The following is a 26,824-nucleotide window of genomic DNA, read 5'->3' on the forward strand; positions in this document are numbered from 1 at the left end:
AGCTGCTTCCATTTTCATATCGCATTATCAATCGTCGATCTGTGAATCTTCATTGTCGTTGAAATGTCAGTACAAACCCACTGTTTATATGGCACCATATTGCTATTCCGCGCTCGAAGTTTAACTTCGTTGATCATGGCATATAGCATGAACAATTATTCAGTTATCTCCTCAAAGGCCTACAAATACATATATTTATAGTTGTCTGAGATGTGGTGCATGGGTAAGATGTGACCAACTATTAGTGGCATAGCAGTGGCAATGTATTTAGGGTCAGGCGCCACCGCTGGTTTCCCACATCTGCGCTATGACCAACTATTATTGGAGGGGTATCAATAGTGGGGCAGAGTAGTGTTAACGTTGTTGCTGGATTTTATGGAGCACCAGAAACTTAGGACATATTGCGCCAGTGTGCATTCATGAGTCAATTTATATGTTGCGCCGCTGAAAAGACGAAACTCGGAAAAAAATCCCAACTTCTTCCATATAAGATCGGCTAAATGTAGGCTCTGTTGTAGAGATCTTTAAAATTTCCTCCACCCGTCGACGGGATTCGAACCCACACCATTCATGAAACGAGTGAAGTGGGCAAAACAACTATATCGTTAAGGAAGACTCCATATTGATAAACACTTTGCTATAAAGAAATTGTGTGTGATAGTATTTTAACTATGAACTCATAACATTTATATACCTTGAAACGTGCTTCTGATTAGCTATAAACAGAGGTCTGTATCTGATCATATTTTTAATTAAAATATATATTTTAATTAATGTAGAAATCTGAATGAATTAAATGGAAATTTCATTAGCATAATACAAACCTCATTACAGACAATTCCCCAGCTGCATCGTACACAGTTGTGAAATGAGCTTAATAAAGCGAATGTACCCAATTAACTAGACTATTACAAATATTGCGTGTATATTTACTACAATTTATTCTGTGAAGATAGCCCGGACAATAATACATGGCCATCAGCTGAAATTTACTCCTGCTACATGTTCATTTTATTGTGCAGAAGTATTACATTGTCTAGAAATTTTGAATATTAAGATACTCCGGCTAAGTTTTATTACCAAGTCGCTGTATGGCTTATTAGTTTTCTGCTACCTATGTTGCTAAATCTTCTTATCTCTTACTTTCTTTCCTTTGGAACTTCTTTTGCGAATCTTTTTTCTGGTGCTGGAGTGATGCACTAGTTCTCCTACGAAGGCACTTAAAGCTATTGACACCGAGAGGAGCCAGAGATAAAACACACCTTGAAGGTCGTCCATGCCAAGTGGTTTTTCTACTCGGCTATCTGTGCCTCCACCAACCATGCACATATCAAGATTTTTGTATTTCTCCTGTAACCATAATTGGACCAGTCCAGCTTCCACTAGTTTCCGGCAGCTAAATATAGAAAGATGCCCGTTTAAGTATTCATGATTATATACTACATTAAGATTTGAAATAACTATTTAGCTTCATTTAAATATTAAAATTTTCTGTGATAATCATGTTATTATCGACTCAATTGAATTGATGATAATTTTCTGTGTTTCTTTTCCATCTACTGAATGCATTTTTAATTTCTTTTGGATATTCGTACGACTTTACAAACCTTAGATTAACACAGTCTATAACTGCAAATAATATTCCATTTGTAACAAGAGATGCATATTTATTTAACTAAAAGCGAAGTGCACACATACCGGCATTATTTCGTATCGCATAACTAACACTTCATTTTCATTTATTATTGCTAAAAGTTGTACACCCGTTTCATATGATGAATCATATTTCTTTTGAGTAATTAATAATTTCTTTCAAACAAGAGATTCACTTACGTATCTCAAAAGAGCACGGTTTTCATAAGGCTTAATAGCCAAATGCTAAAATAAAACACGGGAACAAAACACTTAATAAGGAGAGCTATATTCCCAGGCACCTCAAACTTCCCAAATAGTGGATTTATAATGACCATATTAAAGTTAAATTGAAATGCATCTTTAATGTATCTAAGACTGAAATAGCTCAATGGTAAAAATTTAACACATTTTTTGTTTGTTTAAGCGCTATACAGCGCTATCTATTTTTCGTTGGAGGATTAGAAGCGGTAATATTTTTTTTGATATTAAAGACAATTTTACTGGCGTTATTCCAAAAATTTTGTAACGAAAAACAGTCATGCGAAAAGCGTTACGGAAGTGACGTCAACTTCTGCTTCTGCCAGAAGCGAATTATTGTAACTTGTATTGTTGCAATCATACTTGAATGATCGCAACAATAATTTGTCTTCTACTGGACCAAATTTAGTGAAATTTTGCTCGGAGCTTCATCTTTTCTTTATACTAGAGGAAAAAGTTTCAAACCCCTGAAAACTGCAGTAGCTTTTCCAGCAGTGGAAAATATGAACGTGTGATCAAGGAAATTTTCTCACTGGATAATATGGACGTATAGCATATCATTAGAAAGCTGAGGAATTTAGAAACAGAAATATTAAGGTTTCAAGATACAAAAAAACTTTCGGAAACTGAGAAATGCGTTAATTCGAAAACGCATCTAGTTTCAAGTCACCTGGTGTTTTCAGATTGAATGTAATTTTTTTTGTTTACAATTAAACTGAGGCTGGAAAAGTTCTGCACATTTATGAAAACATTTTTCAACTTGGACATGTGATCAGATCTTTCGATAAATACTACACGTAATCGAACAACAATAGATGGTGTATTTAGTCGTGAGCTCTTCAATATAAAAATTATATATCCTACTTTGGTCATCACAGAACGATACTTTCAGTAACCGATACGTAATTATTATTAATAAAATAAAAACACTGCTGTACAAATTATCCATGAATTTTATTAATATGTGAAATTAAAACGTTTTTTAACGCTGTCGATGAATCTTAAATCTAAAACACGTTAAATATGCTTGCGGCAGGACACATTATGTATCTGGTACAGAATTTTTTAATTAGATGAAAGAAAGTCATACGAGTCTTTCTTTTTTTTTTTTTTTTTTGCTGCTTAGAGCTGTCCGAAATATCAGACATTTTCTGGAACGGGATAAAAAAGACGACATGCTTTTATAAAAAGCTAGCTGCAGCCCTAGAAAGACGTAGATAACTGGTTGAACAAAATTTGAGTAGTGAATTCCCGAGATCTTCCGCTCCGAATCAATAAAGAGTGAGTGGCATTGGTATGTTCTCTTTATTTTATCAAGGATAGCCTGATCGTCCACAGATTCACTTTTGTGTATCGGTGTATGCTCAGATACAATAAAATCGGATATCCGTGTTTCGTGCGGTAGGGTATTTTCGATCAGCTTTAGGGGGCCAAGAAGTAAGTTTGGAATCGGTAATTATATACAAGCGCTATAATAAATAAACTTTCTATTTTAATATTTCTGGATGACCTGAGCAGTTCACGAGATAGGAAACAGCATCTTATTTTGCTCGGGCTTAAACCACAGTCACTCAAAGCGCGTGTACTTATGTGCCCTCGGCCCAGTTTAAGCTTGTGCTGTAGAAATTCTTGAACTGGTTCTATTACATGTATTTCTATCATATATATATACTGTATGCTATAACCATTTGAAATTTGTTGAGAGAAAATATATTCTGGGGAGAGTGATGCTACTCTTTCAGTTTCGGATTTTAAACCAAATCTAGAGAAGCATTTGCACTAAGCAAGGAGCGCTAAGGACGTTAAATAGTAGTTGGACGTTTAAAATCAGTTAGGAATATTTATCATGGGCTTGTAGGTGAAGTCACAAATCAGGAATGCAGTATTTAATTGTGGGAGAAGGAGGAGATAAATTCGTTGATTTTTACGTTTTTGAATGGCATGAAGACCTCAAGGTATGAAAGTCCAGATGTAAGGTAATCTACATCCTTTTCGAGTATACCGATATCTGAAGATTTGTAACGTGTGATATATGGTATTCTGCCTAATTCGACAATTAGATCTTCAGTAGGAATAACAAAAATGGAATCGATTCCTTACGGCAATGGGAAGAACTGATCGGAAATGTTTGGGGAAAGTTCACTATTTTGGCTATTGCCATCAGATATTTAAATTGTATTTTATTCCGATACTTTTATTTAACTGCCCGTTCTACGTATAATATTGTTATCTAGTGAAAAAATGTGGTTTCTTTTTCTAACTTCAAAGATAAAGAGTAACGTGCTTTTTAAAGTTAACTATTAAATATGCTCATTCAAAGAAAAACTGAGCACTCGAAAACAGTTTAGAAAATAAAGAAAATATACAATCAAGGCCAATGAGTTAGTTTTCGTATTAACCACTATTTATCCAATGGAGATCTTTGCAAACATTGGTTATTGTTTTGAATTTTAAATCCAACATCCTTCAGCTCAATATTGCTATACTATGAAAGGGGAAGAAATGGAGAAGGGAGAGGTAATTCTATAAATCATCTCTCTCACTCCATGCAGAAATTTAAATCATCTCTACGTGTGAGCAACCTTAAGCAGACTACTTTTTTAGAATTTCTGCTGGAGGCACTGACAGAATACGAATTGAGTGCATCTTCCATGATATAAAAGTGAATTATCGACAGAAGGATTCAGGAAGCCAAATTCCAGCTGATCTACAAAATTTAAGAGGGAACAATAATTTTAATACGTATACCTTAATAAATACATGTTAAATTATGTACTATATCTAATAGTACTCTACGTTTTCAGGAGAATAATCAATATTACTGGCATGTTGGAAGCCCAAATCGCACTCACAGACACTTTGAATAATTTAAATTTTCATTTTCTTGGTAAAACGTTTCTAACGTTACGCAACTTATTTTGATGAGTACATTATTAAAAAAAAAAAAAAAACGCCTCTCGGTACAGTATAGGTATCCTATAATTCAAGGTACTTACTGCTTCAGGGCAAACTTCATTGCTCGATCACAACATAGCGCTAAAGTTCTCCCGGAAGGGCAAAACACAGCTTCTGATCTTCCTCTGTAAAGTGGATGACGTCATAAACATTTTATTTTGCTGAATCTAATGGGCCCGAGGATCTTATCAACAGGTTTACCAATGGACATGGAGCACTGATACTAAAGAAATAGATCTGCCATATCTTTTTGAATGCATTTTTGAATGTATTGGTAAAAATAATAAAATAAGTACGCCTTTTTTTCGCTAATTAAATAATCTAAAATATTGTCGGAAGTCACATTAAAATATTTTTATTAGATAATGCAGTAGTTTTTATTCCAATGATCTTCACAGCGATCATTGGAATAAAAACTTAGCATTAAGCCAAAATGTGAACCAGTGTTGCCGGCCATCTCAATCTGTAAATACTAATTTCAGCTGACATGAAGGAATCTGGTGAGGTTGTCTTCTGCCAAACTCCAACCGTAACAGGCTCTGATGTACTGTGCGATTTGTACTCTTTTGTCATTTGATAGATTATGGTCTGGCTGCTAAACTTCGTTATGCTGTCCATCCCCTCTGTCGACTTCTCACAAGCGTAAACATTCTCGCTACATCCATAACATCCATAATTGTAATTTTAGTTTAGTTTGCTCTGAGAAATAAAAATAAAAATTTTCGTAGTATGAATCCAGTGCACGTAGGCCTCTTTCATTATATTCTGATTATTCTTGGCCAACCAACATACGATATGGTTGTGAGACTACAGAAAGATTTCATCTTTATAGTCAGTGGCAGACAACACCTGAGGTTTGCACATAGATGCAAAGCTAACAAGATTATACCGAAAGGGTTTCGGTACAAACAACCGTTTTCTAATGAGCGTATGGGACGTGCCTGTCGGAACTTCGGCTTCAAGACTCTGCACATATGGATCGGCTGCCTCCACCATGACATACAACGTGCTTCAGCGAGCAAAGCAGCCCTACTAGCCGACCTTAAGGCTCTGATTCCCGATCCTATTTACACCAATGTAATCAATACTTTATGTTACCAGGCCGTCAGAGAATCAGATCGTTATTGTGCCCGACAGAAACGTAAGTTCAATACTTTAATTAATGAATCCCGTCAATTTCGTCGCCAGCATAATGCCCCTTCCACAACTTGCACGGATTTCGTATTGAACCTGAGCAGCAAGCAGTTATCTGCAGAACAAATAGACTTATTGACCCTTGGCATGACATTTGCCGTTCTTCCAAAGTACCCACCGATCACCGACATCGCCTTGGGTGTGGAAACATGTTTATCACGCCTCCCAGAAGATGTAGCCAACGCAATCCGCTTAAAGACTGCAGCAGTTCTACACCATGCTCGCCCCGTCTCTTCAAACCTCAGCCGTATGCAGATTTCTACCCTCAAGGCACTGAAACAGGATTCGTCCATCGTCATTCTAACGGCGGACAAAGGCCGTCGTACGGGTGTAATGAACCACGCTGATTACATGGCGAAAGCCTTACTGCTTTTACGAGGCACTTCCGTCTACAAACCCTTAACCGTTAACCCCAACAGAGTATTGGAACGATGGGAGTCAGAGGTGAATATCCTCATCAACAGTTGGCTCAAACAGGGGAAAATAACGCAGTCAACCCGTAATCACCTCCGTGCCTCCGGGTGTCAGATCCCACGGTTTTACGGCCTGCCGAAGGTACACAAAGAAGACACACCACTAAGACCAGTTGTATCCTGCTGTGGATCACCGACTTACGAGTTGTCTAAGTTTGTCTCGAGGCTTCTTTCTCCTCTAGTTGGCAAGACAACCTACACAGTCTCCAACAGTATTGAGATCATAGAAAGGATCCACACTATATCCATCTCACACGATCAAGTCATGGCATCGTTCGATGTAATATCACTCTTTACCTCCATCCCAGTGGAACTTGCCATCTCCTGTGCAAAACAACTCTTAGACAATGATGAAACCCTTAGCGACGGAACTAGACTGACGCCTGATGACATTTCCGCCGCCCTCAGACTGTGCTTAACAGGGGGTGCAATCATGTTTAACGATTCAATCTACCAGCAGGTACATGGCACAGCCATGGGTTCCCCTGTCAGTTCGGTCACAGCAAACATCGTGATGGAGGAGTTAGAGGGACGTGCGTTTACACACGCACCAGATCACATTGCCTTTTGGTGTCGCTATGTAGACGATGTGTTCGTAGTTATCCCTAGAGACTCAGGTCAGCGACTCCTAACCCACCTCAACTCACTGTCGCCCTTCATAAAATTCACGATTGAGCTGGAGTCGAACAACACTATTCCATACCTAGATACCCTCGTCCGGCGCGAAGACACATGCTTGAAGACGACAGTTTATCGTAAACCTATGTGTGCTGGCCAATTTACCAACTTCCGATCAGCACACGCGCGGGGCCACCTCCTCTGCACTGCCCGAACCTTGCTAACTCGCGCCTGGACACACTCCAGCTCCGCAGATGAAAGACGCAAAGAGATCACCAGGGTCAAAGTAGACCTTACGAGGTGTGGCTATCCCATCGACATCCTTGACAGGTGTGATCTACAGGCACGCGACAACGTGACGACCAACAGCAACGCCAACAGTGACGAGTCATCCACGAGGGCATTTATCCCATACTACCCCAACCTGTCACAACAGATCGGTAGAATCCTAAAATCACATGGGATAAAGTGCATCCAACTCCCAGGCAAGAAACTGCGTTCTCTCCTTTCCAACATAAAAACACCTGTCCCCACCCTTCTACAGAGTGGTTTGGTCTATCGCATCTCTTGCCGTGACTGCACTAGCTGCTACTTTTTTTTTTTTTTTTTTTTTACATACATACATACATACATACATTTTTATTACATATATACACAGATACAAACACTTTCTATTTACAATCGTCGCATTCTGCGTAAAAAAAAACAAAACAATTTTAATTATACAGCTTCACTTGCAAGTAATAAAACAATAAAAGATATACTATGTGTGTATGTATGCGGATGTACTTGTTTTGGGTGGCACCTAGACGTTTAGTCGAACTCCACCTTGCAAAATCTGTGTTGAGAGAGAGAGAGAGAGAAACTGTCTACACTCTACAGCGATCAACACCCTGTCAACCACTGCCCATTTCTGAGCATGAGTAGTTGTGCCTGCTTCTATTATCTAGTGCTGCTGCACCAATTTGTCGTCCAGTGGAAGGAGTGCAATAGCAAAGGACAGGAGCTCTCAGGCTGCCCAACCCGAGGGAAAAAAAAAATAAAATAAAATAATAAAAAATAATAATAAATAAAAAAATAATAAATAAATAATAGTAATAATAAAAAAAAGTTAAAATAAAATAAAAATATGTATAGTTAATACCATTATATACATTGAATGTTGCTACTAATTTAAGAACACAACAGTTAGTTTCTAAGTTAACAGCTGTTTGACCTAGTAAGGTAGAAATATAAGTTCATGAACACATCACTCTACTGTCCACTTCTAGAATTAGTAAACAAGGTGCGTCTTCTTTTAAACACCTTGTCAGAAAAGGATTGGAATGCTGCAAAGTTCTTGGCATCTTGAGTCAAAATATCGAGGTTGTCAGTCCTAATAGGTTGAGTGCTGTTAAATAGGTCTTGTCTGAAGTCGTCATAAGCCGGGCAGTAAAGCAGAACATGCCTCCAATCTTCTACAACCCCACAAAAACACAAAGGGTCAGGTTCAAGTCCAAATTTACACAATTTATCCCGTAGTGAGCCATGTCCAGTAATTAAATACGACGTTGTCATTGAAGGATAAAACCATCCCATAACTTTCTTATTTACAGCAAATGTTGCATCTTCAATGAACTCCCTGGTAGTGAGTCCTGTTTCACTGGATTGCCATCTGTATTTCCACTTCTCAGTGAATTTTGTCCAAAGATTAATTTTCTCCTGCCGAATGTCTGTGGCCGGATTACTTGCAATGTCGAGGATTTGAGTTGCCAAACCTTTCTTTAAGTTAGAAATCATGCCTCGGTATGCCACATAAAGGTCAATCGGAATACAACCTGAGATCACTTGTAAAGTATTGGTTGATGTCGTTCTGCAGCATCTGTGTGTTGCCAATATCATCTTTCTCTGCAATGATAAGAGTTGGCCTTCACTGTGACGTGAGTAACCCTAGGAAACCATATGGCAGCCGCATATACTACAATTGGCAAAAATATAGCCTTATAATATAATGCCAAAGTTTTGTGCTTTATACCCCATTCTGCTCTTGAGAGCCTAATCACATTGGCAGTAAACTTGTTAATCTTTTCAGCTAAGTTCTTTACGTGAGGGATAAAAGAAAATTTATCATCAATTATGAGACCAAGATATTTATTTTGAGAAACATAAGGAATTTGGACATTGTTAATATGGAGTTTAGGAGGTCTGTTATAATCCAGTTTATTGTTGAAGATCATCATTTTAGTTTTCGTCTGAGAAATTTTTAATTTGTTTATTCTAGACCATTCCAGCAAATCATCCAGGATTTCTTTCCCATGTGTTTCTAGCATACGTCTTGACCTGCCTGGTATGCACAGCGCTAAATCGTCGGCAAATGCTATTTTATTGCAAATTTGACTTTCTTTTAGTAACCACTGGTCTAAAACTAGCTGCTACTTTGGAGAGACTGGACGTCGACTCGAGAAACGTCTCTCAGAGCATAAAAGGGCGATCCGTTTGGCAGATGTGGAACACTCAGCTTTCGCCGAGCATGTCTGGACAACCCACCACGACATTGACCCACACCGTGATGTCGTGGTCGTGGACAGGTCCCACCATTACCTAAGGCGCACCTGGTTGGAATCGTTAAACATAAAATGCTCGGATACCTCTTTGAACAGGAACAGTGGTTGTCAAGTTAACCCCATCACAGAAACAGTAATTCTGTCCATAGACAAACGCTGGCCACGTCACCACCATACGTCACAGCCACAAACATCAACCTCAAACAATTAGCCACGCGCCTCACGCACCATCCTGGCAGTGCACATCTCTATTCCAACTGCCATTCAAAGTATTTTTCTATCTGAAGAAGGCTGTCCACTCAGCCGAAAGCTAATTAATTGTAATTTTAGTTTAGTTTGCTCTGAGAAATAAAAATAAAAATTTTCGTAGTATCCATAACATCGTCTACATTCCAGAGTATCTAGTCGCCCACTTCGCACTTCTAAATGCCTTTATGTATTGGTCATGTATTGGTCCCATCCGAAATGCAAAGGAATCTCTCCCGAGTCCAATGATGCGCTCAAAATTAATCTTTGTCTAAATGCACTCTGTCGTCGCTTATTTAAAAACAAAAAAAAAAATTACGACTGAGAAGACCCAAGATAAAAGTGCCTTAATTAAATTATCATAAGTAGTTCTTTCTTATGCTGTAAGAAAGAAAACAAAGAGGTTTATAAATAGCATTATTTGCTTACCCTCGCATTTGGAGAAAAAACTCTTTTCAGCAAAAGAGTGAAAATTAGATACCTGAGGCACTTAAATTTTCATGGTTCGTATACAGGATACATACCACTCTTTTCTCACTCGGCATCGCACACTTCCTGCAAAACAAGGATTCCTACTTTCTTCAGTGTCATTCCAAGCTTAGCACGCTAATAACCGGAAAATATAATTGGAATTTGCAGATATACGTACAACGAACCTTTACGAAAATTCTACCAACAATAAGCAAAAGTTTGGACTATACAAAACCTTACTTGATTAATGAGAACTTCCCAGTTAGCAAAATGTTTTGGCTAGCTCACTATTGATACGAATGGTTCGTATATGCACCTTCTCTCTCTCTCTCTCTCTCTCTCTCTCTCTCTCTCTCTCTCTCTCTCTAAAACAATTTACATCGAACGCTCTTGTGATTAATTTTCCGTAAGCTGAAATTGTTCCAGAACTGACAGCATCAAACATACATCATTCTTTCATGAACTGGATGTGGTTTGTTTCCTTCTGAACACGCATTTTATGGCAGTTAAATTTTTCTTTGAGTTTCTACTACTTTGTTAGGTAAAAAAAAAATAAAATCATCATTATCAGCCATTTTCAGTCCAATGCAGGGTGAAGGCCTCTCTAGCAATATTCCAGTTCCTTCTGTTTTGTGCAATGGACATCCATTTATTACCCACGAACTCGAGAATTTTATCTGTCCATCCCTGTTGTCTTACAGGTTTTATTTTAGCTCCTCTTGGGATACCATTCTTTTATTTTCTTAGTCCATCTGTCATCATATCTTCGAGCTATGTGTTCTGCCAAAGTCCATTTTTGTTCTTTAGTTTTGATAAGAATGTCCTTTACTTGTGTTTGCTGCCTAATCCATGTGTTTCTTTTCTTATCTAGCAGTCGGATTCCTAATATAATTCATTCCATTCTTCGCTCTGTAGTTTTCAGCTTCTCTTCCATTGTTTTGGTGAGTGCCCAATTTTCACTTCCATAAGTCATGGTGGGGAGTATACATTGGTTCATTATTTTACGTTTCAGACAAACTGGGATATTGCTCTTCCTTTTGTGACTATATTTCCTGAATGTTATCCATCCGAAATTTATTATTCTCTTGAGTTCCAGCCATTTATCATTATTACAGCTAACGACTTGTCCCAGATAAGTACATGAATCCACATTTTCAATTACTACTCCTTCAATCATTATATCGCTTTCTGTGGCATACTTGTTCATCATTACTTTTATTTAGCCATATTCATCTTTAGTCCGAAATACTTAATAAATCTGCATAGCTGATTAAGATTTTGCTCTAATTCTTTGGGATGAAGGCTTATGCCCACAATGTCATGTGCAAATCGTAAATGGTTTAGGTACTCTCCATTCACGTTGACTCCTTTCTGAGACTAGTCTAATCTTCTGAAAGCTTCAAGGGTAGCAGTTAACAACTTTGGAGATAGTCTCCTTGTCGAACTCCTTCTCCAATTTTAAATTTGTTGCTGTCTTTGTGTAGTCTAATAAAGGAGGTATCGTTCTCATATCTTTTCTTCAAAATCATAATGTATGGGGTATCTATGCCTCGTTTTTCCAGTGCCCAACACATTGACTTATGCTGTATGGAGTCAAATGCCTTTTCATAATCCACAAATGCTAGCCATAATGGTGTTTTATCTTCATTTTCTTTCTCCATTAGCTGCGATATTACGTGAAGGTGATCCATAGTTGAGAATGTTGTCCTAAAGCCAGCATACTCTTTCGGTTGATTCTCATCAAATATTCTTTCTAATCTGTTAGTAATGACCCTTGTGAACAACTTGTAGATGTGGGACCAACAAGCTAATTGATCTATAATTTCCAATTCCTGATTTATCTCCTTTCTAATGCAGCAAAATTGTGATTGCATTATTCCACTCCTTTAAGCGTCACGCCTTTCCTAATGTATTTTATGAACAGTCTTGACAGGTTCTGTGCCATGTCTCTTCCTCCCGATTTTAACAACTCTACAGTAACTTCACCTTCATCCGGGGGTTTCTGATCCTTCATTTTCTTCAATGCATGTGATCCATCTTCCACACTGCTGGCTTCATTTCCTCATCCTTATATAATTCTCTATAGTAGACTTCTGCTATTTGAATTATGCCTTCTGTGCTGTTTATAAGTACACTATCGCTATCTATTCTTCAGTTTCAGTATCATTTGTCATTCTGCATTACTGCACACCGCTGCTGATTTAAGTCCTTTGTTTTCCCTTAATGCTTGCTACTTTTCTTGTGTTAAATCTTCTTATGTCCTCTCTGAGTCTCTTTCTAATGGCTTTGCATAACTATTTTGACTTTCTTGACTATTTTTTTCTTCTTTAGATTTCTTTTTACCTATAGGTTTCTTGGGCTTTGACTTTCAGAAAGTTGTTGTATTCCTCATCGTTATCTTGGTCCTGGAAGGTCTGCAGAAGCTCAAATTTGTTCTTAAGTTCCAGTACATACTGCTTTTTCTTCTCTTCTGTTATCTCAAAGAAAGACGTATTATTTACTGGTCAGTTTTTTTTTACCTTTCTTACAGCTATATCAAGTTTTTCTTACATTTATGCTACTGCAACAGGATCTAGAAAAGTTAGGTAGATGGACTGAGAAGTGGCAACTGAAGTTTAACCTTGACAAATGCAAAGTAGTGCATGTGGATAGCAGTAACCCAAGAGAAACGTACCAACTGTGTGGTACTACACTCAGAGAGGTGGAGAATGAAAAAAAACCTGGGGGTAATTGTGCACTCGGATATGAAGTTCTCTGAGCAGTGCAGACGGGCTGCTGGAGCAGGTCATGGAGTTTTGTAAATGATATATAGGAATTTTGCTAGCAGAGACAAGGAGGCAATTATACCCTTGTATAAGGCAATGGTCAGGTCACACCATGAGTCTGGAGGCCTCATTTTAGGAAGGATGTGGAGTTGATAGACCGAGTACAGAGAAGAGTAACAAGATTGTTGAGTGGAACAAAGGCGTTCTCTTCCCAGGAGAGGCTTAAATTCTGTCAGTTGCAGCATCTGGAGACTAGGCACCTGCGAGGTGATCTGATTGAGGTTTACAAGGCCTTGAATGGTTTGAGCAGGCTCAATGATGATGGGATACTTCCACTTGCTGAGATTAAGAACCTGAGGGAGCATATATTCAAATTGAGGAAAGACAGTTGTAGAATAGATGTACGGAAGTTTGCCTTTAGCCAGCGGGTAGTTGATTGCTGGAACAAACTTCATCTGTTAAAGTGGAGGACGACAACTTAAATAAGTTCATGGCAGAACTACACAAGCATTTGGAGTGACCGGATGGGTGAAATGGGAATGGTGTTTTTTTTTTTTTTTGCTGATGCTTTTTTTGCTTTCTTGGATCATATGCCTCAACTAATGCTAAGCGTGCATCTTGCCATTCTGTGATCACTTTTAACATTTATTGTGATTTATGTTACCGCCCTTGTTTAGGTGGCGCCTCCGTAGCCAGGTGGGAAGGAGCAGCAGTGCGTAGCACACGATTCTTGATTAGACCGGGGTTCGAGCCCGTGAGCCACCAAATACAGAGGATGCGGAAAGGTTAGGGAATGACCACCGCATATTCCCGGAGCAATATGGCTTAGTTGCGCTAATGCTCCTAAAAACCAAAATAACAACAACCTTGTTCAGGGTAGTAACATCATTCACGATATATCTTCTGTTAGCGAGGAAGAAGTCGATTTCATTAGTTGTTTATCCATTTGGGCGCTCTACCATGTCCACTTTCTGTTCACCCTTTTCTTGAAAAAAGTGTTCATTACTGACATTCCTCGGGATTCTGCAAATTCCACAACTCCTTCATTTCTTCCAACAATTTCAAAATTTCCTATATTTCTCCTTTCTGCACTGTTTTGTCTCTTTCCCACCTTAGAGTTGAAGTCTCCTATAATATTACTGTAGTGAGTTTTCTGTTCATCTAGAAGTCTCATTTTCGGTGTACATTTCTTCAACTTCTTCATCATCGTGGCTCGGTATTGGTGCATAAATCATAACTTTTAGTTTATACCTCTTAAAAATCCTGAGTAGTCTTTTGACATCCTTGGTGATGTACTTTTATATTCCAAAATGTTGTTTTTTATATATTTTATCGATCAGAAAGGCAATTCCACCTTCGCTGCTCTTTTCACTGTTTCCATTGGTGTACTGCAGATTTACCCTTTATAAATTTATAAGTGATTCTTTCTTCTTGTTTTAGCCAAGTCAAAGATATGCCAATTCATATTTTCTAATTCCTTTTCCGGCTCTAATATCCTGTCTTCACCGATGAGCAATCTTACTTTGTAACAGGCTAAGTTGAGCTTCCGTTCATGGCAGCCTGGTCGTACCCAGAAATTCTTAGAATCCTTTTGCTGCCGTAAGAGGGAGAGTGAAAGCCGCTTGGGATTGAGGGTCATTTATTCGTCGTGTTGTCATCTGCTTGAGGATTTGGTCTTTTCCTCTTCATGCTGACCAGACGTCTTGAAAGAAAGATAAAATATTTTTTCATTAAATATTCTAAGTTGAAAAATATTTTTGCTTATATTATGTACAGAAATGTAGCTATATGATTCGTATTTTTAAATATTTGTGACTCGTACGTACCCTATTTGTAACCCAGACCTAATTTGCAAAACGTTTATGAACTTGCATCAGATATCAGATACTTGCGAGTATCTTAAATTTTGCAATATTCGAGGATTTGATTAATTTAGAGAAATTGAAAGAAACTCTCGATAAATTAACACCTTTTTATTGTAATTGTACATTGCAATTACTCGTAGAAATAAAGAATTATCAGAGTTGTTCCCTAAATGGAAACGTGGGCTCCATTGGGTGAAATTTAAAATTCCGTTGTTACATTTTAATAATGATTTCATTTTTATTTCTATTTATTTCAATAAATATAAATGAAACATAAAACTCAAGTATAAGTCAAACTGTATTAATATCATGCTAAAAAATAACAAATGTAGAAATCAAAAAACTAGATAGTAAATCAAATAAGGAAGTAACTTATTTAATATTACACTAGTGTACAATACTCACTTATTTCTGATTTGGATTTCCCAAGTTTTATTAAGGTAATGGCTATAAGCCATTGTGTACGTATGGGGGAAAAAAAGTTCCCCAAAATAAAATTTTCCTCCTTTCAGGTTGGAACAGTGAGATGATATATGATACTTCAAAGTCCAGATGTCGCTCATAATGACCGTCTTTTCTTCTAATACGGATTGCAGAGTTGGAAGAGAATACAGAACTTTGTAGGACTGCACCCCTTTCGTTTTCACTGCTTGGCGCCATAATTTCTTAAACGAAGATTCGCTGCTCGTCTGAAACACGAAATTAAACTGTTTAGCCGAACATTCAGGTTAATAAGGACATTAAAAATGTTGTTTCTACAGAATTATTCTGAAATTTAACTGTTCTGAATGGAATAAAAATTTTTCTAAACAAAAAAAGGGCTTGGAGTTCGAAAGGTTGGTGGGCCCACGAAACTAAATTATTAATCAGGACTATTGAATAAGTTTTATTCAGATTGCAGACAAGTTGAACATTTGCAGAGATAACTCATGTTCTCAACACTCGTATATTGGGCAAGCTATGATTTAAGAAATGGACAATAGAATTGGTGTTCCATCCATCCTATACTCCATTTTTCACTGTTTCTCTGTGTTTTAAAAGTTGGCTAACGTTAAATGGTATATTTTCAAAACTTGTTATAAGCAATTTTCGTATCATGTCGCATTTTTTCATCACGACTTGGGTCTTGTCTCCATGAACTCTCCTCATATGTTCGGGAGTTGCTCCGAATCTGCTGGTGTCTTAGATTCGGCTGAAATCCTGAGTCTGTTGGTATATTAGAGAGGAATGCTTGTATTGCTATCTAAACATATTTACTAGTTTATTATCCTATATTAGACTTCTGTATTTTGTATATTAGACTTCTTTAATCCTGAAGTCTTTCGTCACTGTTAAAAACGACTGTTATAAGCAACGAGTTCGTTGCTTGTTTCGAGAGGTACAGCTTCAAATCGCGTCGAAATTTTCTTAAGGGCTTCTTCAATCATGGCCTTAATTCGCCTGCCTAGGTGATTACACAGCGGATGTACTAAACCACCGTAAAAGAACCAATTAACATTTATAAAGTTGCCAATGAAAGTAGGCTTCACAATACCTTTTGCACTTAGTAAACCTTGAACACAAATAACCAGAACGAACTTCTCGAATTATCTCCACCACTTCCTGAAAATTCTCTCATCGAGCAAATTTCCATTACAGTAAAAGTAAATAACCTCAAGGTGTCAGGATGCTATCTCGTGCGTTATTGCTTCTGTAACAAGCAACGTCTCCCGATATTACTGAAATTGGATTATAAGGAAGTTTACTGCACGGCCCCCAAGCATATTATGATTAAATTTCTAATAAATTGCTCCAATGAGATCTGCTCTAGCAGTAACACCAAAGCGATAAACAGAGACTTGAAGACGATGGGGGATAAAAAAAAGTTGTTCCTTTGTAAGTGTGTCTCTGCTAACTTATACTCCTTGTCTAGGATGAAACAGTAAAATATTTTTTCAACAACATTCGGAGTTTTAATTTAAATTTCTTGGAAATGTAAATCTTAAGACAAACGGACACTTGAAAATCAGTATTGTTCACTGAATAAGGAAAGATCTGATTTACATTGCCGCTTCAATGAACTACAGAAAAGGATTATCTGGCTAATATTTTTACTAAATTATTTGAAAATACTGTTGAAATTAACCACTTGAATTGGGAGGAAACCTACCTTTATCACAGCCTCGTACGTAGTTCCCTTTTGAATCATTACTCTAAGGTTAGGATGCTTTGTGACGTCATCCAATGTTTTGATTTTTTCAAAGTCGGGCTTTAACATGAGCGAAGCCTTCAGATTACCACTGAACCCATTCATGAGAACAATAGCTGCAAGCCACCATACTCCGAGCAGTAAGCGACCAGAAAGATACTTGGGATTCGTTGGATAGCCTAAGGATGTAAGGTACAACACTAAAAGGAAATCTCACTCTTGGCGTATTTTTAAGTACAAAAAAAAAAGTAAATGCAAATAAGATTGTTTAATTAAAATGAATATAATTAAATATAAACATTTCATTCCCAATTGCAGTGACAACAGTATTTATTAAGTGTTGAAAGTAAACGTGGTGAAATAGATTAATGATTTCTGTGAAATTAAACACTGTTCCGCGTTGAAGAGGTAATGAAGATCGGGTACCAATTGCAGACAAGCGAAAATTAAAAAAAAATGACTTAGACAAAATTCACATAAATAATCAGGCGCCTGAACCCACCGAGAAAGGCAAAGTGGTAAGTTTCCTGTTTTAAGTTGGCGCAACTGTTACGGGGAACCAGATAGAGAACCCTCCCTCATCTACCTGACCCACAGGTGGATGTATTAGAGAAGAAAAACCCTAAAAGAAAATGTTAGGGGAATCACGATAACCACTCTTCAAGAGGAATCGACCCTGTGGAAATTCCCAAATACTTGTATTTCTGTTATGGTTGCTAACAGCAAAAGAACCATGGATGCTCTGATGAGAACAGACATGACAACAGGAAACAAAGCTTTAACATATATAACATTTTTGAATTACATAAAAATCTTTAATTGACTGAATTTTTCACATTTACTTGCCATTATTCTAAGCATAATTCCATAAATTGTTGGAGTGTGAATTATGCATCCTGAACAGGTTGTTTGCATTCGAATGAATTCGGCATCAGAATTGCGAATACTTTGTGTAGAAGCTGTCAGCCAATGACAGTGATGTACGAGTATATACAAGGCTTGCTCACAAAGTTCGAGGACTGCGCTTAATAAAATAAATTATATTAGTTAAATCCTTGGTCTTTAAACTGTCTGAACCAATACAGTGATATCATAAAAAAAGGCTCCCTGGAGCCTTTTTTTTTTTTATGATACAGTTTAGATTCTGAAGCTCGTTCATAGTTAGATATAAAAAGTCATCGGAATCAAGGTCTAGTAAGAAGGGAAGATAAGGAATGTTTTGGTTTGGGTCAAATTCGACTGTGACAAGAAAGCGGTATTTTGCTTATGGCGAATGGAGTTGTAGACAGCGAGAAGATTATCTATCACTCCTCAGTTCTTCAGAGAGAAGTTACACGATGGAATGTAAGCATCTGTGGAACTGGCCTTGGTAAGTGAGCCGCAGTATCTCCTTTTGAGATGTAGATCTTGAATGCGATTACCAAATGGAGCGTTTGGAAGTATAAGTGGTTTTCCTATCGCGACTTAAAAACTGCCGCATACTTAAAGTGCTTTTCACGGATTTAAGTTTAGAAGCATATTACAAGAGCAGCTGCTTCCATTGATTTATCAAATACTTTATTTGTTTTGGCATATCCTATAAGCTTTGCGGAGGATATGCTCTAAAAATGTCTCTGTACCAAAAAAAATAAAATAAAGTGTGGTGATAGGAAATTCAGTCTAGTCGTCGAAGAACACCTTTTCCAGCAGATGCATATCCCAAGGCCATCTAATTTACATTGCAGAGTTGCGCTATATATAGCGCAATTTATCAATTTTTGCCATCCCATTCCTACTCGTCATGCAACAGGTCCAGTGACTTTCGCTTAGTGCAAAATATTGGTTTAATTTATAAAAAAAATAATATAAATATTTTATATTATTACATTTAAAGTTCTAATAATGTCCGAGATATTTTGGGCTCTGGTATAATTCTAGTAATCTGAGCCATCGGATTTAGACGAGGGTTGTATGACATTTTCTCCAGCAGAATAGGTAAACCAACTGAAGAACGTACAAAATTTGCAGATGTACTCCAATACAGCTTGTCATTACCTCGGTGTAATACTAAACACCTTACAATCCGTTTCCAGACTGGAATGGTTGCACCACTAACTAGAATATTTTTTTTATTGAACGATTTACAAGCTGACTTACCTTCACAAAACAAAGTCGCAATGTAAGTCCAGAAATATCTTTTGACTTTTGTTGCGAATAAACCACGGCGTTTTCTTCGGTTTAGAGTAACTTCTATAACTGCTGAAAACAGGGCATATATTAAGATACCCAGAAGAATCCCGATCCAAACCTGTGGAAAAAATAAATAATAAGATTGATGCTTTTTACTATGAAAATTATTTGGTCTTAATTTCTTGCTACGATTATATTTAAAATCTCATTTTAAATATAATTGCAATCTCTTTGATAGAACACAAACTGGATATTCGCGATTTCGACCGGAAGTTGGCGCATAGTTAGCTAAATCTCTAAGCATCTGTGAACCTCTGCACTCACGACACTTAATGGCTTCTCGAACTGTTGTCCGTAAGACATTTTCAGAAAGTTTTTTCGCGTTTATAGGGACCAGGTAATCCCGTTAAAATCACAACCGCAAGGGTGCATCAAATCTTGCTGTAGATAAGCCTACACGTGTGTCTTTCGCCCAGTGGACGATCAATAAAATAGAAACAAAACCACCTTGGTCGGCAAACGTTTTGGATTGACAAAAAATGTCTTTCGTTGAGTGAAACTGTGAACACTCATAAATGTCTCATTTCGCGCATCAGATTCAGGGGATGTCCTGTCGGTTCTCCAAAGGTGAGATTTTATTGCTTCATTGACTTTGGGCCATTCTGTTTCGAAAATCCCTCTTCTGATGGAATGAAAATGACAACCGTTATAAGACAACGCGGTGGGTTATAAGACGTTATACAGCGTGTACGAGGGTGCAGATATTTTCGAGACTTCATTATCATGCATCACTGCGACGGCTCTCAGTGATGTATTATCATGCATCACTGAGAGCCGTCGCATATCTGTCAATCAGCTTTTATTGTACTTCGTAAAACGTTTGCATCTGATAAAATAATCAGTTGGAATTTTCCAGTGGAAGTCTTCGCATTCTCTGAATTTGACTGCTACAGATTTTTGATAATGAGAGATTTCAAATGTCGCGTTTACAATGATTGTTGATTTAAGTTTTTTTGTGATTAATAGCACCTTAATTCATGTGCCAAGTCCAATAATGATACACTTCTAAAACCACCAGTTATGTACAAATATGTTACCACGTCAAAATATATTAAGAAGAAACTAAACACAAGTAAGTATCGATAAAATGGGTAAAGACGCAAACGTAGTGTATGCAAAAATTATTAAAAACACGTAATTTTATATGTATGTGCAAATTTATGATTTTTTTTTAAAAAAGTGAAAGTTCAGGCTTTGTCGGATAAAATTTGACTGAGTGTATCAGTCAGATGGTTAAATTTTCTAAAGTGCAAACGGTGCATCGATAAAACTCCTTAAATGGCTGCTTCAAAGATAAAATTGATACTATCGTGGCCTTGGCCCTCTAAGGTGGCGTCCAGGATGCCACCCTGGAGAAGTTCAGCTGTAACTGTTCTTTTACAATCTTATGTGGCCAGCTGTACCAATTCTCATTTCCAGAAAAGCAGATAGAAAACGCAAGGACTTTCTTTTTTAATGTACACAGTACCAGCAGTCCTTTTCTCTTCCAGTTCTTTTGAAGCCTCATCTATTTATGGACCAATAAATGTACTGCTTTTCACTTTTGTGATTCACACGATGAAAATAGTGATGGGACATTCAGTGCTTAAACGGCAGCCTGTATATCCAAATAAGTTCCATCAGGTTCTTTACTGCACTTCGTAATACCGCATATGTAGTTAGGGTTGCAGTCGTTGATCTATTGGAGAGCGCATAATAACGCGGTACTTAATCCATTCAATGGAGAATGATCAAATCTTCAGTATACCACTGAAGATTAACAGGAGCCACTGTATATAGAGTGGGACTTAGTTCCCTGCCAACGTTTTTTTTTTTTTTTTTTTTTTTTTGCAATTATTTGGATTTTTGTTTTGAAATTTTAGGCACTTAATGGTCGTTTAAATTGGAAAATGGATGGAATTAAGATGCTTCTGTTTTGTGTTAAAATTTTGTAATTTTCAATATAATGAATATTATCTATTTTTCCCCTAAAAGCAAGTGTGTAAAACATACAGCGTGTTCTAAAAAAATATTTTTTTAGACTTAAAAACTTTCAATAAGTATTGCAATCCATTAAGAAAATAAAGTATTGTCCCTACCTGAAGGAAAATTCAAAGAAAATTACAAAAAAAAAAAAAAATAAAAATAAAAAGAGAACGGGCACCTAACATATTCCGCCACCTTTTTTGTGAGGTGGCCGTAATACTGTCAGGGAACATTATTAACTCCTGATAATATTCCCAATACTAGGTTATTCCCTGTGGACGAAGAGCAGTGTCCGTTGATTACCACTCTGTCTTCTCCCACTCAACCACTCTTTTATCCATTGTAGCAACTTACTCTTAATGCCATACTGCTCCAATTTATCCAAGATAAATTGCACTAATTAAGATGTGCAATGGTCATCTTCAATATAAAAATCAAAACCTTATGGATATTAATCCTTTCTTACGAAACCCTTATATATGAAAACCATGAGCAGACGGTGTAGGGTTTCTTTGTGTCTTTTTCAAAAAAAAAGGAATGCAGCCTTATGTTAATGCAGATCGACGTGGTCCTTGATATAATATTAGTGTTTGTTTAGGATTATTAGTTCATTTTCAACTCCATCTTGTAGAATATTGAAGAACAAAATATATATGCGTTACTGGTTTAGCTTCTTTTCATAATTCGACTGAGTCTAGTGCATGATGAATTACAAAAGCAGCGTCGCAATAATAGTCATTGTCTTCAAAATACCCATGGTAAATAAGCAATGCACAGGGTTCACAAAAGTCAGAAAATGTCACAAAAGCTGTTACGTGTCGTAACAGCTTTTGTGACCATTTCACTATTCGGATCTATCCGAGGAGTTGGGGGAGACCCCTCTCTGAGCCACTTGACAAGAAACACTATTCAGATTTATCTACGTTATTGAGGCACTGTGGAACGCAGAACTCCGAAGCGTCAGTAAGCTGTCAAAGTTCCAAGCACGGTTCTCTACGGAAATGGAACCATTTCAGCTAAATTTTTCGCTTCTAGCACTTCTTCAAGTAATTTTGTATTGATCTTTTTGAAGTCGACAAAGGAATATCTTCAAAGGAGTGTATTTTTATCATGCAACACGAGAATGTTCATTCAAGCTGCATCGTGGTGTGCGCTACGTTGTTATATTTGGATGATGCAGTTAGAATGGGACAACGACATTTCCCAAGACATGGGATGTAATTTAAGGCGAAAAAGAGAGGCTGCGATGCTGCAACTTAATACGTTGCCTGTTAAATATCCAATGTATTCCTCTCCCCTCACCCTCAAACGAATACTTGACCCCCAGAATCACAAAAGTGGATACCCAGGATTTCATAATATTAAATTTTGAAACTGCGAAGATGAATATTGCAATTGTGTCCAAATAAAAGCGAATTAACGCTTAAATATTTTTAAATCCGTATTAAAAGAATGTATTGGACAACAAATTATGTCCATTCCATACATGTGATTTAATTGTGTTTTGTGCAGGGTTTATTGGCGCATCGACAACTGAAGTCCATTATTTAAGATCTAAACTCCCAACAAGACAGATGTAAATTTGTACCAGCAATCAACTACCCGCTAGACGAAGGCAAATTTCTGTACATCTATCTTTCCTTAATTTCAGTTTATGCCCCCTCAAGTTTGTAATCTGAGCAAGAGGAAAAATCCCATTAGCATTGAGCTTGCTCAATTCATTCAAGACCTTATACGTATACCTCAATCAGATCACCTCGCAGGTGCCTAGGCACTTAACAGTTACAAAGAGGGTTGCCTTCTCCATTATGCTTTTAAAGTCATCCTAGGTCGTATTTAGGTATTTTTCCCATTTTAGTGTAATATATAACATTACTGTGAATTACAGCAGTCGAGGTTAGATAAATGTGTTGCTTTTGATGTAGTCTTAATATCAATTATACAGATACTCTTGCCAGCGGTGTGTTGACATTAAACTAACAAAGGTTTGAGGACAAAATCCTGTGGTCTCTAGGACCATCAAGGTCCTTATACTCTCAACTTGTATAAGGACCTCGCGAGCAATACTTGTTCAATTGTCAAGCTTACGTACAATATCTGAAGGTCATTGGGATAACGGACATCTTTTTGACTTTCGACAGACAGGTGTTTTGTTTTTTTTTTCTCTCGTGGGCGGGTACCGCTTAGGTTAAAATAAAGACTGAAACATTATGTACTGCAGATAGGTCAAACTCAAAAGTTCTCGGGGACAAGCAATCTCTCGCTGGCTGCATTTGTGTGCACACAGCACACCCACACCGGTATAGGCTTGCTGAAAGAAATTTTTATGTGTTTGTTCTTTACATAAAAATAAACGAACTCATAGCCAGCAACATTTATGAAGGTTCGTGTAATTTATAACTTCATTTAAATTTTATAGCAGTGCATCACCATTTACCATTATTTTCACACGCTGAAAAGCCGCACGCGGTTCGCCCATTCCATGGTTGGTATACTCCGAATCCCAGCTAGAATATTTTCTACCCAGAATTTGGGTGATGTTTGGGCATTTGCGGCCCAGAAGCAGAAAGTTTTGCGGATGGAACTGATATTCAAGTCCCATTTTGAGTCAAACGGATCAAATTTCGATGAAGTCCAGTCCTGCTTGAACTTTAGCGATGGTGGGACTGTAAATAACTCTGATTATAATCACCCACCATGTTCTTGGTCTGAAACTCTGAATCTGCTATACTGGTGGTGACCACGCAGGTGTGCGTGGTCACCACCAGTATATAACGTAAGCAGGGGGAATGCCGCCCTTCTCTGTTACAAGTATTGCCTGGTGACAGAGGTGTAAGTGACTCATCATTCGGTGAAATACCACCAATTTGGCCATTGGAGGCATGGGGTAACGAAATTAAGTGTGCATTCTTGATGTATTGCATCATACTCATAAGACACTTTTTAGACTCTTATCTAAAAAGACGTCATAAGACTTTTTTTTTTTGCTGGAAGTCAAATTTTTATTAAATTCCAGGTTGCATTGCCATGTTGAGGAACAGAGTTTCGAATGCGATAGCTACATGGTTCAGGTTGTATTACTATCTTGTAAGGGAGCAACATCAGTGCTACAATGTCTGAGGCGAGTTGGCGTGCAGGTATTATTGGTCTCGGGTCTCTCGATGAAAGCCATATTGTCCCGAGGGTCAAATCGAGAACGTCCCATTTAACCAGATTCAAAAAGAAGTGTAATTTTCATTCTGTAATTAGTCTGATTCATTCTATAATTTCTGACATAGATTCATCGTTTGCGGTGAAAAGTGAGATGTAGATTCCTTTTTCTGGGTTGTCCCACACTTCAGACGGAAACGTAACAAAAAAAAAAGTAATGATATTTTATTTAAGTTCAATCTCTGTTTATTATGATTTCTTAATTTTGAGTTATACACCGATGAGCCAAAACATGACCAACGAGTCGTTATACAAATCGAAGCAACTGTATGTAAACTACGGCGCGTGCGCAGGTCGAGACACGGTATAAAAAAAAAAAAAACATGATACGGAGCTCCGTTAATCAGTGTTACTCTTGTTCTTCAGATGGGAAAGGCAGCGAATTAAACTAGTTTGACAAAGGCCAAATTGTAATGGCCAGACAACTGAGTCAGAGCAAATCCGAAACGGTACGGCTGGTGGGATGCTCACGGTCAGCCGTGGTTAGTACCTACCGAAAGTGGTCCGAGGAAAGAAAACCCACGAACCGCCGGCGAGGTGTTGGACAACCACGGCTCATCGATGCTCGAGGTGGACGAAGGCTCTCCCGGATGGTTCGTGGCAACAGAAGGGGGACTGTGGCGCAACTCGCCAGTAATTGGAATGTTGGTGACGGGAGTAATGTGTCACAACACACAGTACATCGATCCCTGCTGAAAATGGGGTTGCGTAGCCGCATGCCGCTACAAGTGCCCATGCTAACCACGCTTCACTGGCAACACGCCTACAATGGGCATGTGAGCATCGAAACCGGACCTTGAGTAATTGAAAAAAAAAAACGTCTGGTCCGATGAATCACGTTTCACTATGTGGACGGCCCGATATGTGTCTAAATTTTCACTGTCTTATATTCCTTATTTATTTCATAGAGTGCCGTAGTCATAGCTATATGTTCTGCTCGTAATTTCTCTTAATGTCCAGGACAGTGAGATATCCAATGATATTTGGCCAGGACAGCGATACAGACTGAAATAAAATTCCTTTTCGGAGTTCACGAGTACTAGTGTCCCTTGAAATAGTGGTTGTGGGCTGTTTGTTTCTTTTTGTGGTATTTTTATTTTATTAGCGCTCGTTCTTTGTGATAGGACTCATTTTTCGGGGATCGTGCTTTCGGTTCCCCAGAGGGTAAGTGAAAAGAGGAGAACAGAAAAGTTCTCCTCTTTTCTGTTCTTTAGTTTATTTTTGTTTTAATATAGAGGTGATAACGTTCATATTAGCAGAATATCTATCACCTTGCCTAACCTGTAATCCTCTTATCAGCATTAATTATATTGTTATTTTTCCGTGGTTCAAAAGTTTCTTTAATTTAATTTATTTTAAAGTGAATACATACCTGCCAATCAAATCCAAGAATGGCATTGAAAATGTTGTTTGTAAATTCATCTTTCTTTCCTACCAGAATGGTCAAATAATTGTCAGAAATTACAACAGTATTTTTCAGAGCTTTTATTCGGTAATACGTCATAGCAAATGGTCCAGTAGCAAAATCGGATTCCTGAAAATAGACGGGTTATTCATATTTGTACTGGAATTGAAGAGAATAAGACGTGACCTTTATAGATAATCGATTTTATTTCGTTTAATGCTAAATAATAAATACCTGACCAATGAAACATATTGATTGGAATTATAGCTCACATTTCTGTGCAACATTCCAGCTTGTCCACTCCAGTACCCAGTCTCGTTTACTGTTCCCCAGTTTTTCTCTGGAGGAGTTTCCAGGGTATAGCTGTTAAAACAGAAGTTTCATTGCAATTTCATATTATCTGGAAAATTCAAAGAGTTAACTTTAAAATTAAATGAGAAATACTACAAATTTATTATGCAAAAAATGTTAACTTGTGCAATTCTCCAATATATTTTCCGTCCATTGTGTTTTTCTATTGAAATAAACTCTCAATCAAGATTTTATAGAAATCTGCTCGGTTGTTGCCCAGAAATGTTCATACACTTTCTTGAAGAATTTCCAATCTTCCAGTTCCGGAGGAATCCAACACTCTTTCAAAGTCACCTTCACATACCTTCAATAATTATGATAAGCAAATTAAGTGATATTTCTCCCATTTTTTGAATGATTTGTGAAAGTGAAAAAATTTAGTTTCTGACGAATCGCTTTGGCTCAACTGGACTACTCGAACACAAAGCATAGTATTTTGCATAAGAAGATTAT

At 37.5% G+C, this 26,824-nt stretch overlaps 1 protein-coding gene across 1 annotated transcript in view; it reads right to left on the reverse strand.

Annotated features, from left to right (window-relative positions):
• Positions 1–1,122: 1,122 nt before the first annotated feature.
• The window catches only part of LOC150085699 (glutamate receptor ionotropic, kainate 1-like), a 38,436-nt gene continuing 12,734 nt past the window's right edge, over positions 1,123–26,824 (reverse strand). Inside the window, exons 4-9 of the mRNA XM_090374650.1 lie at positions 26,293–26,383; positions 25,988–26,149; positions 19,348–19,498; positions 17,173–17,390; positions 15,429–15,712; positions 1,123–1,396 (exon numbers count right to left, since the gene is read on the reverse strand). Coding sequence (XP_090230776.1) covers positions 1,123–1,396; positions 15,429–15,712; positions 17,173–17,390; positions 19,348–19,498; positions 25,988–26,149; positions 26,293–26,383 — 1,180 coding nt within the window. The remainder of the gene's footprint in view (positions 1,397–15,428; positions 15,713–17,172; positions 17,391–19,347; positions 19,499–25,987; positions 26,150–26,292; positions 26,384–26,824) is intronic.

This window comes from Mastigoproctus giganteus, chromosome 5, assembly GCF_048544385.1.
Source record: "Mastigoproctus giganteus isolate SK-2022 chromosome 5, ASM4854438v1, whole genome shotgun sequence".
Taxonomy (NCBI): domain Eukaryota; kingdom Metazoa; phylum Arthropoda; class Arachnida; order Uropygi; family Thelyphonidae; genus Mastigoproctus; species Mastigoproctus giganteus.